This window comes from Pongo pygmaeus, chromosome 3, assembly GCF_028885625.2.
Source record: "Pongo pygmaeus isolate AG05252 chromosome 3, NHGRI_mPonPyg2-v2.0_pri, whole genome shotgun sequence".
Taxonomy (NCBI): Eukaryota; Metazoa; Chordata; class Mammalia; order Primates; family Hominidae; genus Pongo; species Pongo pygmaeus.
This window is the reverse complement of record NC_072376.2, coordinates 176,766,619-176,786,800: the sequence shown is the minus strand read 5'-3', so window position 1 is coordinate 176,786,800 and position 20,182 is coordinate 176,766,619. Positions and strand designations below refer to the sequence as shown.

The window sequence follows — 20,182 nt, the reverse complement described above, 5'->3', positions numbered from 1 at the left end:
CAGCTTATTTTTAATCTAAGGTAAAGTAGTTAAAGTGATTGTAATGAGGTATGACAACCATATTGACTAATCTGCAAAGAAGAATATGACATTGCAATAGCAATGGGACAAACCACCCAATTAATTAGTAGCAAATTGGACAGATTGCTTTGGACGTTTTCCAAGAGAGGAAGTGTTTCTGGTGCTTTGCTTCAAAAGCAAGGCAAACAAACTTTCTTAATCCCCCTGGGCAGAGAATGATTTAATTTTTAATTTTTAAATTTTATGTGCCGGAATCAAAGGCAGAATTGCAAGATATAGAAAATAAGATGTTTATGTAAAAAAAAAAAGTATTTAGTGACCTATGATGATCACCATGATTTTTAAAGAAAGCTCTTTCAGTGTTTCTTACACCTGTGAATTATAATGGAAACATCATAACTTCACAATTTATAAAATGTTTTCATTTATAACTCATTTGTTCCTTATACAGATTTCTGAGATATTATCTCCCTGATTTTACAATGAGGAAATTGAAGTCCAGGAATGTCAAACAATGTACTCCTGCCAGAACTAGCACATCACCAGAGTTCTCATTGCAAGGCAGTCTCTCACTTTATATCACTGCCAGCACAGCATAGTGTGCACCACTGTCCTCCCACATGTTAACTTTTCTGACGCACTTTCCTCTTCCATGTACTGGTATGGGAACAATAGAGAACGTAGCCATGGCAAAAATGTTAACCTTTGCCTAAGTTTGTTTATTTCAATGCCTGACCTTATATTGGGAGAAAATAAAGCCAATCCATTTCAAGTTAAAAGATCCTTTGAAGTATTAAATAATCAATCAGATGCTTTTCCCCCATTAGATTGACAGATGCTGGCAGAGAGCATGGAAATAATATTCTTATTATAACTGTGTGGTGAACTCACACATTGTAAAGTGAATCTGGTCTTTCTTGTTTTATCTCAAAACACCATGAAGTCCCATTTAGTTTGAAAAATTAAGTAATCCTATGCAAAATTAAATTTCTTATTTTGCGTGATTCCTGTGGCAGCACCTTTCAATTCTAGTTCTTAATCATGTTCTCAAATGTCATGTAAATATAGAAAACATAACAAAATAACCACTGCTACCAGTCTCTCCCAAAGCCTATTATATTATGTGACTCTGTCCTACACAATAATGTGTCAAAATCCTAAATTTCGCTGAGAAGGAAAGATGGATTGATTTTGTTTTCTAGTCTCTAGAAGAGGAGTTGAGATGTCAGTAGAAAAGTGCCTCTCTCCATCACCAGTGGAGCTAATCAGGGAAAAATGTCTGCGGTAGCATATACATTAATCTCCAGCTGGAGCATGGGGCTGTTATGAGGTGTAACTAACCGTATCGTTGTGACTCATCTCGGTCTGTAATAGCATGCTCCACAGTGACATCAGCGGTTGTATGAGATGGATGTTGCATGTAAAGGAAAAAGCACTGTTCAGCTGGAATATCTGTAAGCCTGCACATGACACAGTGACAGTTTGCAGTGAATGCAGCCACTGTTTTTCTGCAATAACACATCTTCCATATCCTGTCATCGCTGTGTCTCTAAAACCGTCTCAAGTAGTCATCATGGGCAATTTCAGCCCCACGGGTTGTTATAACAACTTAGTTCTCAAAAATGACCTATGTCAAGATGCATTGCAGTTGCCTACTCAGGCCCACTTTAGGGCTGAGTCCAGAAGTTAAAAAAAAAAAAAAGGAATTATTGGGTAAATTATTTCAATGACAATGTTATGTCAGACCCTTTATAAACTTTTAGTATTCAGAATTGATTCTTCCAACAACATTTTCTCTACAGAAGTAGAGGTGTACTTTGATATTTGACCTCTTTCTACATGTAAAATGCATAATGCTTATAAACTCTGATTTTTCCAGTTGATTATCCATCAGTACATAATTGGCAGAGTAGAAAAAGTAGCTATATAATTTTCAGGAACACAGTGTCTCTGGACTTCAAATGAGAGGGCCCAACTACTTAAAGTTCATTTCTACTTTAAAATTATATGACCTTTTAAAAAACATTTATTCAAAAGCTTTTTTCATGCCTCTTTTCTGCTAAATAAAAAATTCTTTAAGAGGAAAGAACTGAGGATATAAATGTTTATAAAAGTTTTAAGTTTTAATTTAAAAATATATAATCAGAAGCATCTTAAATTTTAAAAAGTAAATGTTTTAATTTCAAAGTATGTAAAATAACAAAAAATACATAAAATGCAGTTTAGAAGAATACAAGGTGGATGTATATACCATATACCCAGCACAGAATATTTAATAATATTGAAAACCAGAATTTACTCAAAATTTCCTAGTTGCAAGGGCAAAAGGGGAAATAGCAGACTACACTTTTACTGTCTTAGTTTCAAAGAATTTCAAAAATTTTTCTGGAGAAATAATTATTTCCTGGAAACAAATACTGGTAACCTGATTAATACTCAGATATTAATTGAAGCATTTTTAAAGTACACTAATTTATATTAGAAAAATATGATTTCATAAAAGAAAAAAGCATTCTGTGTAAGCAATTAGTATGTGTATTAGTCAAAACAATATAGAGAGCATTCACAAATTTCCTTGTGCTGTGGTTTCTCTTCTCAGTGGTACAGTATGGTGAAAGTGCCATACCTTCTTTTAATTAATGTTTCCAATTTTATTTTTCAGAATGAAAAATCCCCAGGGCGATCTGCAAGTCGATCAAGTAACATTTCAAAAGTAGGTGAAGTACTCATTTTCTTGTTTGTTGAATTCTACACTTCATGAGTTCACATAAATGTTTATAATGTTTAACCTATAATTGTTATCTGTGAGCAGAACACAAATGTGATTTGTTCAAGGTTTTAACTCTTTTAAGCTTTTACTGTAATAAGAAGACGTGATTTTACACAAGAAAATAAGTTAGGCTATTTTTTATTTTTCCATGCTGTGTGCAAGAGATAATTTGCTTCTTTTCTTTTCTTTCCTTTCCTTTTCTTTTCTTTTTTGTTTTCTTTTCTTTTCTCTTCCCTTCTTTTCTTTCTTGACAGAGTCTTACTCTGTCACCCCAGCTGGAGTGCGGTGGTGAGATCTTGGCTCACTGCAACCTCCGCCTCCTGGGTTCAAGCAATTCTCCTGCCTCAGCCTCCTGAGTAGCTGGGATTACAGGTGCCCACCACCATGCCCAGCTAATTTTTGTATTTTTAGTAGAGATGGGGTTTCGCCATGTTGAACAGGCTAGTCTCGAACTCCTGAGCTCGTGATCCACCCTCCTCAGCCTCCCAAAGTATTGGGATTACAGACGTGAGCCACCATGTCTGGCCAATTTGCTACTGTCATAGTATTATGTAAAGTATATTTTTTCTTTCATTTCAAACACCATAGATCTGCCACATATCCAAGTTGAAACTATATCAACATTCATGGTACAATTCTCGTGAATCTAATTTTTCTGGACTTTGGGCTGAACTCTGTTGGAATTTAACTATTTTTGTCACCAAGGCAAGTTTTAGAAATCAATTTGATAAAAACATCAGTTTGGCCATATTTAGAGGTTGTAGAGTCAGTGGATAAAAAAACAAAATATTCCCTAGGCTGTATATAAATCTAAGTAGGACACCAGAGTGTTGAAAAGATTATCGTTTGAGAGACATACTCTAGATTTTATGTTGCCTGAAAAAACAAAATGTAAGAGCTATTCTTTAAAATGAGTCACCATGTGATATATACACCTGGTGCTTGGGAAGTGAAAAGTAATTTAGAGTCATTTGTCAAAATGGAAAATAATGACTTTCAAAAATATAATTAGAAGCAAGATGGATTTGTCATGATTAGAGCTTCTGTTTCAAGGCTTCTCACTTGCCAGGACCCCTCCACATTCCTGAAATTAACTTTATATTAGTAATTTTATATTACTTTCTTTGAAGAGGATCCCCAAAATAGTAATAATCTTCAGACATTAGAGAAAGTAGATCAACTTCCAATTTAGAGATGTTTTTGTTTTCTTCTCTTCTGTTTTCAGAATCAAAAGGCTTTATAACTCATTAAGAAAAAAATTGTGACCACACTATCAACATTATCTTACGCTGGTTTCCAAAGCCCAGTTTTTTCAGGACAATGCCAATGGTCAGATAACATCTGCACACACACTGGGATGTTTATAGGAGCAGACCCTAATATTTTAATAAGAGTAAGCATGCCTGCCCATTCCTTCATAGGGAGACCATATCTCTGTCTTGCAACACCATCCACTATACTAACATTATTTAAGATAGTCTAGTATCAGTCAATATGTGTGCTTGCAAGACATGCAGAGATGTGACAGACACATAGAGAATTGTACCTCAGTGCTTGGTACTGAAAATTTCTAATTACATTCAAATCTATGTCCCTTCAGAGATATTTGAGAGGCAATGTGGCCTACTGGTTAAGAGCACTAACTCTGGAGAGTTAAGGATCTGAGTGTAAGTCACCGCTCTGTCGCTTCCTACTTACATGACCCTGAGATGTTCACTTTACCGTCCCGAGGCACAGTTGCCTCTTTTATGACATAGGGATGATGATAATATCAGTTACCTGGAGGAGGTTTTCTGAAGTGGTTATAAATTCAAACAGTGCCTTTCAAATATCTTTCACCCTAGTTTCACAATGAAGAGTTTTGCCCAAACCAAAGAACTCTGTCATCTGTCTCAACTTGAATACTAATGTTGAATAAGTAATGACCAAAAAACTTGTGAACAGTACTGACAACACCTTTGTCACTCCAAATACTGTTTCATGATCTTGGGGTGAAATTACATCTGCGTTTCTAAACTGCTCTTTGAGTTTTACTTAATCCATCTTATCATGTTTTAGTCTTTAATGCTTTAAGAAATCGAAAAATCAACAGTCTAGTTTCCCTTCTATGAGTTCCTCTTCAGGGTCCGGTATGTATTAATTGTACTTCTGTGTGGGAGACAATTAATTATAAAACTGCATCCTATTTGGAGAGAAATAAAAAAACTCTATTCTTAAACATAACTTAAATTGCACCACAAATACTCAACCATCAATTAGTGATAAGAATAAACAGATTTCAGTGCACATGAGTTTAACTATTTAAACCAACTTAACTTTCCTTTTATGTTCAGAATGAGTCACAATGCTAAATATGTTGTTGAGTCCTCACTACTTTTTCATAAATTGATAAGTGGAAAACTATTCATTGACTACACAATTTATCAATCATGAAGTGGCCAAATCTAGAAATACTTAAGTTCTTTAATTTGTAAAGCATTGGAGAGGAAAAATTTAACATTGGAGCAAATATTTTTTTCCTTAATTTTGTGAAAACAATTGTTTATGTTGAAGACTGTGAGCATTTCTAAAGTATGAGAATCAGTATAATGGAGTGATTGGATGGATAGCAGAGTAACTCTTAGGAAGGTTATTTAACATCCCTAATATGTTTGTCTGTAAAAGGAGAATATATATTAGTATCTACCTCTTGCGGTGGTGCTTAGAACAGTATTTGGCCTGTGTATTAGCTATTTTTATTATGGGGTTCTTAATATTTCTGTATCAGTGATGGCTTCGAGCAAGTGCTCAATAAATATCTTTTTAAGCCAATAAATTGGAACGTGGTCTATAATATATGCAATGTTTTCTAGGTGTAATAATCATAAAATGCAGAGTGGACAGGACTAAGGAAAATGTTAGTGATCTGAAGTTCTTTCCTTAAAAAATGCATATTCCTATTTCCATAAAAAGTATATACGTATTTAACAATAAATAATAAATTGTCTTATGTCAGTAATAGTATTACTCATAATGAGTGTCTTCCTTATCTTTTATCTGCTTATGCCATCTCCTGTCCTTAGACACAGGAAAATCACAGAGAGTACAAAGGACTCCATCTAGAATGGAATGGCAAAATTATCTTTTGTATTTCTAAGTCTGCTTTCCTGCCTATTTCTTGCAGTTCTTTAATGAATCAGACTTTCTCATCATCAATATTTGTTGAGTGTCACATATTGGAAATCTTGTGCTGTACTGGGAATTATGGAGTAATAATTTAAAAATTTCCTTCCCCATTCCTTAGTGAGCTTACAGTGAAACTGGATAACTAACAGTGCACAGACGAGTTCCCATAACAGGCGTGAGACTCCTATCCTGAGAACAGCCTGCGGCAAGATAAGCCCTTGGCTGACATCTGGAAACTTAGATTCCATAAGTAGTGCTTCGCCCTACCTGTTAAGGATGATTCACCGTGCCTGAACTGCAAACAACACAGCTATCCTAAGCACATGCCTTCCTTCTGGGAGTCTGGAGTCTTGGTATATGTGGTTGCCTACACACTCAGCCCCCCAGTAAGAACTTTGAGCACTGAGGCTCTTACGAGCTCCCCTGGTGGCCACACTTCTTCACATGTGTTGTCAAACTCATTGAGCACATCCCAGCACACCCTGCTGGGATGAACTTCTGGAAGCTTGCTCCTGGTTTCCTCTGGACTTCACTCCATCACTCCCTGTGCCTTTTCCCTTTGCTGATTTGCCTTGTATCCTTTGGATACAAGGATACAAATAAATCACACCCGTAAGTATGGGTATATTCTGTCCTGAGTTCTCTCAGAAAGTCACTGAACCTGGGTGTGGTGAATGGAACCCCTAATACGCTACCTAAAAAAGAAGTATAGACAGAAGCTATGGGAATTTGGAGAGCCATCACTTCCATCTAATTGGGACAGGGTGGCAGCAGAGAAAATTTCTTAGAAGAATCGTATGTAAAAAGGCACTTGAAGAATGGGTGTGAATTGATCAACTGTCAGGGAAGGCTGTTTAAAGGGTTATAAGTCCAAGGCATGGAAGCTAGAAAATGTAGATCATAAGGAAGAAGTTATATAAAATACTTTGTAAGGGTTTTTGCGATGGAACTTTAAATAATAGAGTGCATTATCTTCAGTCTAGTCATAAAGGTCATACAACCTCAATCTATGTGAGATTGCCAAGCTCAATGAGTTTGACAGCACATGTGAAGAAGTGTCACCTACCAGCGAAGTTCATGAGAGTCTTGGTGCTCAACACCAGTCACTGAAGTGTCATCTGGCTTAGAAACAGAGAAATTGATCTAGAAATCTAGAACCCATCAAGGTCCTTGAGACTTTTCTTAATGTGTATGTATGAAAGGGAACATTATTATTTTTGCCATTCAGCACTGTGTCTTATGAACATGATCTTGCTACTGTGAAAGTAAAAAATTCCAAACATGGGATAAATAATAAATGTGCAATTGTTAGCGAACATCAAAAATTATATCTCCTAAGTTTTTACCTCTGGATTTTTGTACCATATGTTATTCAACAGCAATTATACTTTGAGTTTTATGGTCCTTGCAACATTTACTTTTTTTTATTAATTTATATTTCTAGTTTGTCTTAGTAAATATAAGAGAGTTACACCTATGAGTCTCTTTCTTTCTCTCTTTTTTTTTTTTAATTCAAGTAAGCTTGGTGTGCCTTGGATATGTTACAGTTGATCCAAAAGCTACAGATAAGTTATATAGGTTTAATATAGTATATGTGAGATTATCAAAATATCTTGGATGCGAAAAAGGCAGCTTTCATTTATCCATCACTTAATTTTTTAATACTTTTTTTATATTAGTGCTTATTACTGCTTTTTAACACATATATTACTCACAAATAGGTTCCTCAAGAAGAAAAGTCAGCCAAATCTTGCCTTTTATTTCTTCTAGGGTGAAGGATCATTACATTTAACTAGCAACAGTATAATACGTATCTCACAAGAAAAACCTTTCAAAAGCCAACTGTCAAAAGGAAAGAACGGCTTGTACTTCCAGTTCAAGTCAACAGAATTTTCTTTTAAATAAAATCCTTTGCTTTCTGGTGTGTGTAGGAAGCAGCTCACAAAATCTAATCTGTTTATGAGAAGAAATTCAAAAGCCACTAGCTTAACAAAATGATATTGCAGTTAGCTTCCATCATTTCCTATTACATTCACTAGACTTCATTTACATGACAGAGAGTCATTTCAATTCTTCAGTTAGTCTCTACCTTAAAATATCTTACAAAATTTTAAGGTAAAGTTTATAAAATGTGCACACCAGTTAATTCTTCAATAAATAAAGATGCATGGGATAGTTAGTACAATTTACTCAACAAATATTTTTTGATGATGTACTGTGTACAAGGTATTATACGGTTCACAGCATTTTAAATAGGTGTTTTCTTCTGATCCAATATATACTTTAATTTTACTTCTGTAAATCTTCATCTCTCCGTATTTTTCCAGATTTGCCTTTAAGATCCCGAAGTACTTTCCAGCAAGGTCAAGGTGAAAGTGTTTCTTATATGTAAAACGTACTGAGAATTCTTTTCAGCTAAAACCTGAGGCAAGTGTTTGCACCTCTGAACAGGTGTTTAATGTTCTGATGTATTGAGAGATCCATTTTGGTTTGCTAACACAATGGACCTATAAATCATCTATCCCTTCAGACTACATACCTTTAGAGGGTAAGTTTGATAGGTTGATGAAGTAAAGTAGGATATATGATTAGGAAATAACTAGAAATGAGGTGGACTAATTTGAGAACTTTCAGAGAGCCTGAGTTAAGGTCTGTCCTGAGACCAAAGTTGAGGAAATGGGTATAAATTTAGTTTAATTATTCAAGACTGGGTGGGAGAAGATAAGAAAGTCTGAGACCTTTTTATGTCCTGAGGCATGTTATCTATATACACTCACTCCTTGGGCGATCTCATTTAGCCTCATAAGTTTATATATAATCAATAGCCCAACAACTATCAAGATATTTTTAGCTCAAATCTCGGCCATGAATTCCAGAATCAAAATGGTAATCAAATTTCCCACATAAATGTGTAATAGGAATCTGTCTTAGGTCAGGTTTATCACAGCAGATCCTGAGATGATAATTTTTTGCAATGACTCACTATGAGAATATTCCTAGGAGAAGACATCCAAGGAGTAAGAAAGGCAGCCCAGGGAAGAGAAAGAAGTCAGAAGTTCCCTGCTCTTGCATAGGGATGCTGGAATGTAAAACGCACTTCACTTTGTCCCCTCTTGAGGCAAGGGAGCAAGGCTTTCATCCTCCAGTATTTGCCATTCATTGGCTCAGGGTCATTCAGGGCGAGAAAAACTCCCAGCCATTTTTATTCTGTTTACATGCAAGTAAACTGTCCAAGAAGCCAAAGGGCAGTTTTCCAAAGAGAATTGCAGTAGTGGGACTTTAGAAACAAAAGCACCCAGAAGCCGAAGGAGATGTGTACTGAACCAGTGAGAGGGACCCAAAGGGATTTTGGTGGAATACTCACAGCACCTGCTATCGTCCAACCTTTGAGCCACCCAGATCCATATGAACTCATTTCATCCTGTCATGGATTTGTATAGATGATGATTGGCCACCGTTTCTGAGGAGAAACTTAAAAGACATTGATTAGCCGAATGGGCTCTCGCTACTTGCAGCTGCAAAGTTATAACTGATTCATCATATCCTTCTTCTGACTCATTCCAAATATCCTTCATTCTTGATGATCACTTCTGTTAGTCTAAGTGGCTTGCTGGTGAAGTGTCTCTGACCTTTGAACCTTATCATGCTGTAGTTGCTGTAATCACTTATTTGAAGTTAAACCTGGGTGTGGGTAAATGAAAATATGCAACAGTGTGTTTCCCCAAATTTCAAAATATTTCTTGCTTTCCCAAGTAGCAGCAACCCTACTTTCTTATAATGAGTAAGTTCCATTGTTCAATAAATTGCTGCTCTACCTACTGGACAATATAACATGTGTTATTAAGCTCATGAGGGATAGTTCCAGTCATATGGTCAACTGATGTCCATAGAAAGGCCTTTAGTCTTACTACGGCCAGGTAGCTTGTTAGGAGCTGCTTTCTAAATGGTGAAAGAACTATGCTGCAATACTATGGCCTTGATCCAGAACACTAGGCTTTTCACTGCAGTTCTCCATTCAAAGCTTGACAGAGAGCCCACATTGCATTTTTATTTATCATGGTACCTCTAGTAGTATTGCCATTTATTATTGCTGTAGCATCAAGGGTGCTTGTATTGCAGCTGATATTGCTGCAGAACCTTCTATCATTCTAGGCCCCACTCAGAACTGCAGCTTTCCGAGTCATCTGTTAAAGGGGCATCATTCCAAAATGTGGTTTATGCTGTGTTTAAAATTCAAAGAGTTCTACCAAACAGTCTGGGTCCTTCTTGATAGTAAAGTAAAATGCAAAATTTGGTCTTAACTCTGGAAGAAATGCACTAGCATGCAGTAGATTACAGAATTTCTAAAAATTTCACTGATTTCTCCAGCTCCTGAAGATATGTTTGTTTTATTTCCTACTCTCTGGGACACAGATATCCTAAAAAAGCATTCAGAGTATTGGCCCCTCCTGCTCATTAGACCTCATTATACCTGATGATATCATCAATACAGTGGACTGTTTTGATATTTGACAACCACTGGACATTTGAGTCTACCTCCAATCTGTTTTGTAAAATATCCCTGGAGCAGGACCATGATTGTATATTAATGTCCATGCCAGATGAATACAAACTGCTTTTGATCCACATTTATGACAAATATTGAAAAGAACACATTAGTGGATTAATAGCCTCGTAACACATGCCAGATATTGTGTTGTTCTGCTCTAGTAAAGATATTACATGCAGCACACAACAGCTTCAGTTAGTGCTTCTACTTGGTTACATTTGCCATGATCTACTGTCATTTGCCTGACCTACCAGTTTTCTACAGGGAACAGACCAAGAAGCTAAATGGTGACATGGTGGAAAAAATCATCCTTATATTTTTTAAGTCCATTTTTCATACAACAGCCAAAATGATCCTTTCCAAATATCAGTTAGCTAATGTCTTGCTGCTGTTCAAAACCTCTAATGATTTTCTATATTACTCGAAATAAAACATAAATTCTTTCATGGGCCAAGGAGCCATAATCCAGCCCTGTGGTATCTCGCTAATTTTCTTCTCATTCTTCCTCTTAATAACTCATGTCCAGACACACTGACTTCCTCTTGTTCCTCAAGCATAGGTTTTGTTTTCAGGGCATTTGCCCTTCATGCTGCTGCTGCCCAGAATGCTCATTGCCCACACAGCACTAAGATTAGTTTCCTTGTTTCTGTTACATTTCTACTCAAATACCACTTTATCAGTGAGGACCTATTTCCTTTGCTACTTATTTTTCTTTAAGAATTTTATCATAATCTGCAGTATTATATACTTTTAATTGGTTTAACTTCTATGAGGGCAATAACTATTTCTTCATTCAAGGCTGCTTCCTCAGCCCCAGAAGAGGGACTGATAAGTAGGACATACTCAACAAATATATGTCGAATGAATGAATAGAGCCTGCTTTGTTTTGTTAACTTATAATACATAAGTTCTTAGCATGGGATCTGTGGACTTATGAGCAATGATCCTTGGGCCACGCCAGTCCGTGAACATGTGACCAGTACATACAAGCTTCCTGGTCCCGTAGGGAACCTCTGCCAGACAAATTGCCCCACATGTTAACCCTCTCTTGAGGAAAAGCAGTCAGTCTCCCCATCTCTGTCAAGCAGCTATTGGCCTGTTGGGGTAGGAGAGTATATAGACTTTTGGCTGAGAAAGTTCCTGTTAGGCCAAAGGTGATTCTCCAGAGAAGGGAACAGCTATGATCATCAGCCACACAGCAGCTGGGTAATGGGGGCACTGGCCTGTAGTAAACATCTGCATGGGGAAAAACCTCCACCATTGATGACTGCTTGGACCACTGAGATCCATTTAAGTATCACATTAAGTTTGTTTCACCTCAACATAGCTTCTCCAGGATTTTGGTTGGTTACAGTTTGTAGGAAACTTATAAGAAGAGGTTAAGTGGAATGAAACACAGCCCTCATTGTTGCATTTGGTTCACAGGTCATAACTGATACTCACCATTGTCTTCAACCATTCATTTTAGATTCCTTTCACCTTTTTCCAGGACTTATGCTGCTCTGGGTAGCTTGCCTGAGAAATCTGAGTCCCTGTCTGACATTCTCTTCTCAGGCCATAATTTCTATATTTGTCCATTTACAGCCACACTAGTGTGAGGGAAAGAGATGTCCTAGTATATCACTTGAGGGACATATGTATTTCTCCTGTCACCATTATGTGGCAGAATTTTCTCATGCTATCATCCATCACCAACATCTGAAGTCTCAGTATCTGACCTACTAACATGGGACAGGATTCTGCCTAACATGGTCTCTAACCCAGGAATTCACCTTATAGCAAAAAATGGTGTGGCAGTGAATATATTATCATGACATTTACTGGGATTAGCACATACCCTACCAGCCAGATGCTGCCAGCCTGATACAACAATTCTATAGCCTTCTGAAGATGCTTGAGAGGCATCAGCTTGGAAAAGGCACCCTGGGAAAATGGAGCTAAATCCCTCAGGATGCAGCATATTTTTTGAATCCACAGCCGTAAAATGATGCTTTGCCTTATATACTTATAATACTTGGGCCCAAGAACTAACAGGTAAAAGTGACCCTGCTTATCATCACTCCCAGTGGTCCCCTTGGGGAATTTGTGCTTCCCACAGCCAGCACTTTGGGCTCTGCAGGTTTGTAACTTCTGGTTCACAGAAGGAGATGTAACACTCCCAAATGAGAATAAAATGAGAGTCCAATAAGCCTAAAGCTTTGATTGATGCCTGGCACTTTGAGCTTCTTATGATAGGAGCCTAGCAAGTCAAGCAATCTGTTACCATTCTAGCTAGCTTTGGTTAGCCTGTTAAATTACATCTAAGGCTTCCTGTTGTATTCTGGCAGTGATAGGGACAGGAGAGTATGAAATATATTCCCTCCTGTTTTCTTCAGTAATATGGTCCTTAAATTGTGTAATCTTTATTTATTTGCTGGTTTCTTTCAGCATTAGTCCACATTCAGCTTCTTCAGCCTTTCAGTAACTGGAAGAATGGGAAGCACTTTTTAATGTACTTTTATGTGAACAATGTTTGGATGGCTGGTGAGAAAGGGCTCCATCTCTCAAACAACAACATTTGGTTCATGGTTTCTAAGGACTTCTTTTCACTCTACCTTTAACTATTGTCAGTGACTAAAGCCCTGAACAGAATGCCCACTAAGAAGCTAGGATCAATAACATTTTATCTCCTCCAGCACTGTAACAGACAAATACAGTCTTCTTTGAATGTTTAATAAGCTTGCATTCTATTGACACTGTGAACATCTCTTAACAAGAAGAAGACTGTTTTTTGAGAGAAGTCCAAGGTCAAAGCAATTTTAATTGAAAATATTTTTGTTGAAAAACCACATTTGTGGCGTTGAAATTCAGAAACGACGCTGCAAGTTGGCTCAGAAATCAAACACAGTGGGACATGGGATTTCTGTTGGCAAGTAGTCTTCATGTTCTGTGTCTCCTTAGCTGAAGAACTCTGGCCTATCACCAGGAGTGTAGATAGCTCAGGTCTCTTGACACAATCCCCAGCCAAGTACAGGCTCCCAAAAACCTCAGAAAAAGGGGTCATGCCAACCACATACTGGGTGAGGACAGGCAGAGCAAGAACTTAGAGCCAAGATAGTAAGAAACACTGGCAGGGGCAATCTCGACATATAAAATGGACCATTTTAATTTAATGTAAACTCTTTGATAGGGCATTTTAATATGTTTTGTAGTTTCCTTTTTTACTATAATATAAATTAGTAGACTTATGACATGAATTTAGGATATCATGTATTTTAAATATGCCAGATGATGTGAATAGTTCTTAACTCATCCCACATATGATAGGACAAGTCTTTCTCCAAGAGTCTGGTCCCCGAAGGTCAAGATGAAAAAGGATTTACTTTAGGAGATGGATGGGAAAAAACATTCCATGCAGATGAATTTACAGTAACAAGTAGTTAGTTATTGACTCTAGAACTGCACTATCCAGTATGGTAGCCATTAGCCACAGGTGGCTATTTAAATTCAAACTAGTTGCAATTATATAAAATTTTAAAAATCAGTTCTTCAATTTTGCTGGCCACATTTCAACAGTTCAGTAGCTACAAGTGCTTAGTGATTTCCACATTGGACAATATAGCTATGGAATATTTCTATCATCACAGAAAGTTCTATCAGACAGACATTACTTCTCTAGAAAATATGTTAAACTTTTCTCTAGGAAGAAGTGAATGGTGCCTAAATATTTTCAATACAGCTAGAAAAATAACCCAAATCTGGACAGTATGTGATGATGTTTTCAAGTTCTTACATCCTAATACTTGCCATTCAGCTTTGCTTGAATTAAGATAATATTTTTCTTAACAAGAAATACTGAAGATTAAAAACTATTGACCATAAATGGTCCCCCAGAGAATTAAAGAAACATCTCTAATTGTTGTAACTGTGGTATTGTGGTAATGTTGGAAGTTGTTTTTCCAGGCCAGCAATAAAGCTAATGTGAGTCAGTATTTGGATTTCATAATAACTCAAAAGCAATGAATAACGTAGTTTTGTGGTGCTAGGGATGGAACTCATTTCTTGCCACTGACTATCTGTCATATTACACCAAGCAGAAACTAAAACAACCTTGCAATTGCAGTTGCTTTTCCAACAGAAGGAATTTATTTTAAATGAGACTGATTCCATTTCATTTATTTCTAATTTTTGCAGATACTCAATAATTCAGTATAACGAATCTCTGATGAAATAAGAGCATACATTCAAAGTCTATCTGTCCATCATTAATAGTTTTCTAGGATTTTGGAAGGTGGGGTAGAAGACAGTACTCAGAGAGGAATGAATGCTGTCTACTGATACTCTTAGCAATCATTATTTTCTCCTTCTGGATTTTCTCAATTATTGCTGCATTATTCACAATAGCAAAGACTTGGAACCAACCCAAATGTCCAACAATGATAGACTGGATTAAGAAAATGTGGCACATATACACCATGGAATACTATGCAGCCATAAAAAATGATGAGTTCACGTCCTTTGTAGGGACATGGATGAAATTGGAAATCATCATTCTCAGTAAACTATCGCAAGAACAAAAAACCAAACACCGCATATTCTCACTCATAGGTGGGAATTGAACAATGAGAACACATGGACACAGGAAGGGGAACATCACACTTTGGGGACTGTTGTGGGGTGGGGGGAGGGGGGAGGGATAGCATTGGGAGATATACCTAATGCTAGACGACAAGTTGGTGGGTGCAGTGCACCAGCATGGCACATGTATACATATGTAACTTACCTGCACATTGCACACATGTACCATAAAACCTAAAGTATAATAATGATAATAATAATAATAATAATAAAAGAAAAAATAAATAAAAAAAAAAGCAGACTTAAAAAAAAAAAAAAAAAAACTTATTACTAACATGTAGACTCTACTATGTACAGATAGTCACTGATCCATTTCTTTTTTAAGCTATGTGATTTGTATATATTTTTAAGAGTTAGTAAACAACTGCATGTCCAGAACTCATAACTTCCTACTGGAGTTTCATATACAGTGTATTGTATTTACATAAAAAAACATTTTTCCCTACAGCAGAGGTCAGCAAACTTCTGCACACTGCCTGTTTTTGTAAATAAAGTTTTATTGTAACACAAAAAAAAAAAAAAAAAAAAAAAAAAACTCTGTTCAAGAAAAGTTGTTCTGAGGCCAAATTGGTGTATCTTAAAAAAAAAAAAATCTGTGAGGTTGATGAACTATACAAACATTCTTTAAATTCATATTATCTAACAGTAGTTTGGAGGTTGTATTTTTGAGTTTTTCACTTATTTTAAGAAATAATTTTATTTTGCAGATATTCTAACTATGACAATAAACCACATTTAGATCCATCATCAATAAAGATTGAGCAGTCAAAGGCTTGGACATATTTTAATTCAAAAACCTCAAGTAAATTAAAGGTGCAATGTTTGAGTTGTTAAAAGTCAAGGAAGTCAGGTTTTTAAAATCATCTTTAATCCATTTAAACAAAAGATGATACGTTTATATGGTCTTCATAGGATTACACCATCTCTTCTTATTATCTCATTTTATTTCTTATATTATTAAGTACTAATGATCTATTTTAATTTTTTATAACTTCAGCTTTTTTTTCTTTTTTGTTACAATTGAGTCCTGCTTTTTTACTTCTTTCAGAAGCTATCACTATCATCCAATATTTGTTTTTTGTGTGGTTTATCACCCCCTATTTTTGAGCTGTTTCCATGTGTCCTACAGTGAGGATAATGTTGGCAGCTGTGTTGTTAATATAATTAATGTGCATAGTCTATTTGGATTGACTGGGCCAAATAAATCCACTTTGAAACATTAACTACCCAACTGGGCTGTCTTTGTTGATCAGATTAACTGGATAATTGTCAAATCTCTATTGCACTAATTACTGCAGAGTCACATCATGTATTCCCTCATTCGATTCTCATTTCATTAAAATTTACAACCAAAGCTACATGAAGAAATAGTGACATATAAATACATATAAATAGACCAATTTAAGATGGAATTCAATAACCATGTGGATTGTTTCCCTTATTGTCTTTCTACTTAAATAAGAAAGGGAAAGTTATAAGAATGCATCCTTCTTCCTGTCACCAGAGAGAGGATGAACCAGAAGAACTCTATATCCACTATACCTAAAACCCATGAAGATAACTTCCTCACAACACATTGAAATTCACAGACTTAATGGCTCCCTATTTTTACCTTTGGCAAATGAAAATATAGTAATTAATTACCTTTTGGTTCATCACAGGCCTTTAATCTACCAGAAAAAAATTAACCAATCTTTAATAAATTATTTATTCTTTCAGCAAAGATCTTTTGTACTTGGTTTGTGCTGCATTGAAAGAATATGACTTTGGACCATCCTGGCCAACATGGTGAAACCCCATCTCTACTAAAAATACAAAAATTAGCCAGGCGTGGTGGCGGGCACCTGTAGTCCCAGCTACTTGAGAGGCTGAGGCAGGAGAATCCCTTGAACCAGGGAGGTGGAGTTTGCAGTGAGCCAATATAGCGCCACTGCACTCCAGCCTGGGTGACAGAGCAAGACTGCGTCTCAAAAAAAAAAAAAAAAAAAAAAAAAAAAAAGATCTGACTTCTCACCTGTTGGAATTTACATTGAACTTGGGTGGTTAGACAGGTAACTCGATGATCACAGTTCCATATTTAAGTACTTTCTTGATTCCCCAACTTGATATTTCCAATATTTTTAAAGGATTTTGTTTAAAGTAAAAAAAAATGAAATACAAAAATTTCTCTTTGTGGCTACCCATCTAAAAAATTAGATAAAACACATTTGCCAAGCCCAAAAACAATTTGAAAATCACTAATCTATGCACTACAAGGTAAATGCTACGTGGTTTGGAGAGACTTCTAATAGAAGATATTTGTTTTGCAAAAGCTTACTTGTTCTGAGAACATAACAAGATGACTACAAATAACAAAAATTATTGCAATTATTTAATGACTACAAATATTTCATTTGGTTATCATATTTCTAAGTTTTGCGAAGTTAATTTTAATAGCACACTCATTTTCTGCATGGGCCTACACTGTATAAAAGAACATTTTTCTTATGTCAGTTGAGTCTTTTTTTTGACTTGTATTTTTAATGGAAAAATACATGACATCAGTAATAATATTTAATGTTTATTGAATACTATTTGTCAAGTACTGAGTTCAACATTTTAGCTAGGAGATGAAAATTTTCAAAGTAGGTGTTTAGAAAATTAGAGCTTATTATAAAGATAGTTTGATAAGTATATATTTAAGGTAGTTAAAGGAGATTTGAAGAAAAATGTTATTAGCGTGGTGCAAAAGCAATTGTGAGTTTTGCCATTTCTTTCAATGGCAAAACCCACAATTACTTTTGCACCAAGCTAATAACAGAAATTTGGTGCCTCCATTCAACTTTCCACTTATCTTAATCCCTGTTATGTTTATTCACTCCCATGTGAACGCAAATGAAGAAACAGAGCAATATATAATTTGTAGATAGATCTTTTTCTGCCCAAGTATAACAAGAGGCTTTGTTTGCTGCTTAATGCATAATCAAATTATTTTTTATTATATCTGAGGTAAAAACATTATTTGATATTGAAAATTATTTTGTTATTAACACAACAAAAGATTGAATTTAAAATTTCTGGAGCTTAGAACTATATTATGTCTTACTAATATTAGTAAGATCACTCAGTAAGCATCTGCTATATATAATTTATTAAGCACTTACTATGTGTTAAGCATTCCAGTAGGTACTATAAACATGTTATTACTAAACCTGACAAGAACCCTTCTAGACAGATTTACAATTTGAAGATTATGAAACTAAGACTTATACTAAATAATTTTCCCTCAGTCCAAAAACAAGTTAGTGGAAGAGCCTGCATATTTAACCAGGTGCTGTACTCCAGGAGTTACTTGTCCACAGATCAATGTGCCAAACCACCTCCATAATCCTCTCTGACTTTTCTTCAGTGTGACACACACAAAAGTGTAAATTGGAATCACAGATTATGTAGGACCAATACTATCAAAGAAAAGGGGAGTGATTTCAAAAATAATTGGAGAATTGGCTGGGTGTGGTGGCTCACTCCTATAATCCCAGCACTTTGGGAGGCTGAGGCAGGTGGATCATCTGAGGTCAGAAGTTTGAGACCAGCCTGGCCAACGTGGTGAAGCCCCATCTCTACTAAAATACAAAAATTAGCCTGGGGTGGTGGCGCATGCCTGTAATCCCAGCTGCTTGGGAGGCTGAGACATGAGAATCGCTTCAACCCAGGAGGCGGAGGTTGCAGTGAGCTGAGTTCACGCTACTGCACTCCAAGCCTGGGTGACAGAGTGAGACTCTGTCTAAAAAAATAAAAATAAATTAAATATATAATTGGAGAATTAATGCAGTTATATTAAGAAAAGTTTGGGAGACTTATTTTGCTAGTCAATAGTAAACTATTTGGGTTTCTTGAGAAGGGGAATAGGATAATTAAAATGGAGCTTAATAATATGAGGCATTGTAAACTTGTCACATGTTTAAGATTTATGCATTTCACTACATTAAGTCTTCACTTAACTGCCATCAAAATGTTCTGAGAAACTGCACCTTTATGCAAAAAAAGTATAATAAAACCAAATTTTTTTTGTCACAAATGTTGTAACAAAATGATGTTTAATGAAGGGAGTTGAGGACCTACTGTCCATCATTTTTCTTAAAGCCAGTATCCAAGAACCTATTCACAATGTTAAGCAGGACTTACTGTATATGTAAATTTTACCTAACAAGATAAATGTACACAAATATTCGATGCTGTGTAATAGTTAATGATATGCATTCTGAATTATTTAGGAATGAGGTGTACTTTTGTGTGCAGCTTACTTTGACATGCATCATGGAAACAAGATACATTTATGAATGGATAAAGGGATGGATAGCTGAATAAATATGTGATAAAGTAAAATTAGAAAAGTTTCAGAAATGTGGATGTTGGATATACCGGTGTTTACTGCATAATTCTTTCAACTTTTGTGTTTATTTGAAAATTTCATAAAATGCTGGAAAAAAGTAGATTCATTGGTAGCAATATATAGGATAGATTGGAGGAGCAAAGGGAAGAGAGACATGCCCAGAGGCAATAAAATAAACTGGATATGGGCTATTGAGTACTTGAGCAATGTTGGTGACAAGAAGAAAGAAATATTGATCATGATATCGGTCATTTCATGATTTAAAATGAAGAAATAGGAGTTATCAGATAAAATTAGAAATGAAATACAGAATAAAATAGAGATGAATCTTATGAAGAAATTTCTAGCCTGGTAAAAAGAACAAATGGGAGTGCTCTCAAAATCTGGTGTTGAGGAATTGGTGTGACATGTAGCCAAATGCTGGCTTTCTTTTGAGGTATTTCTGTAGCAGTTTTGTTTGTTTGTATGTTTGTTTTGTTTTTTTCTTTTCTTGAGACTGTCCAAACTGGAATTCTTTCTGACATGGGCAACATACATTCCAGTTGATATTTCATGATTTTTCTAGAGCTCCTTTTATTTGCTACACCAACATACAATCCCTGCCACATGTTCTGCCTACAATGGGACATTGACACTCTTCTATTAAGTGGAGGGCCCTGTGTTCCCTTCTCCTTGAAACTAGGTGAAC

At 35.8% G+C, this 20,182-nt stretch overlaps 1 protein-coding gene across 6 annotated transcripts in view; it reads left to right on the top strand.

Annotated features, from left to right (window-relative positions):
* MARCHF1 (membrane associated ring-CH-type finger 1) overlaps positions 1 to 20,182 on the top strand; it is an 844,416-nt gene that overhangs the window by 677,618 nt on the left and 146,616 nt on the right. For all 6 annotated transcript variants that reach the window (XM_063664256.1, XM_054485048.2, XM_063664258.1 and 3 more), the window contains one exon: positions 2,684 to 2,734. In XM_063664256.1, coding sequence (XP_063520326.1) covers positions 2,684 to 2,734 — 51 coding nt within the window. The remainder of the gene's footprint in view (positions 1 to 2,683; positions 2,735 to 20,182) is intronic.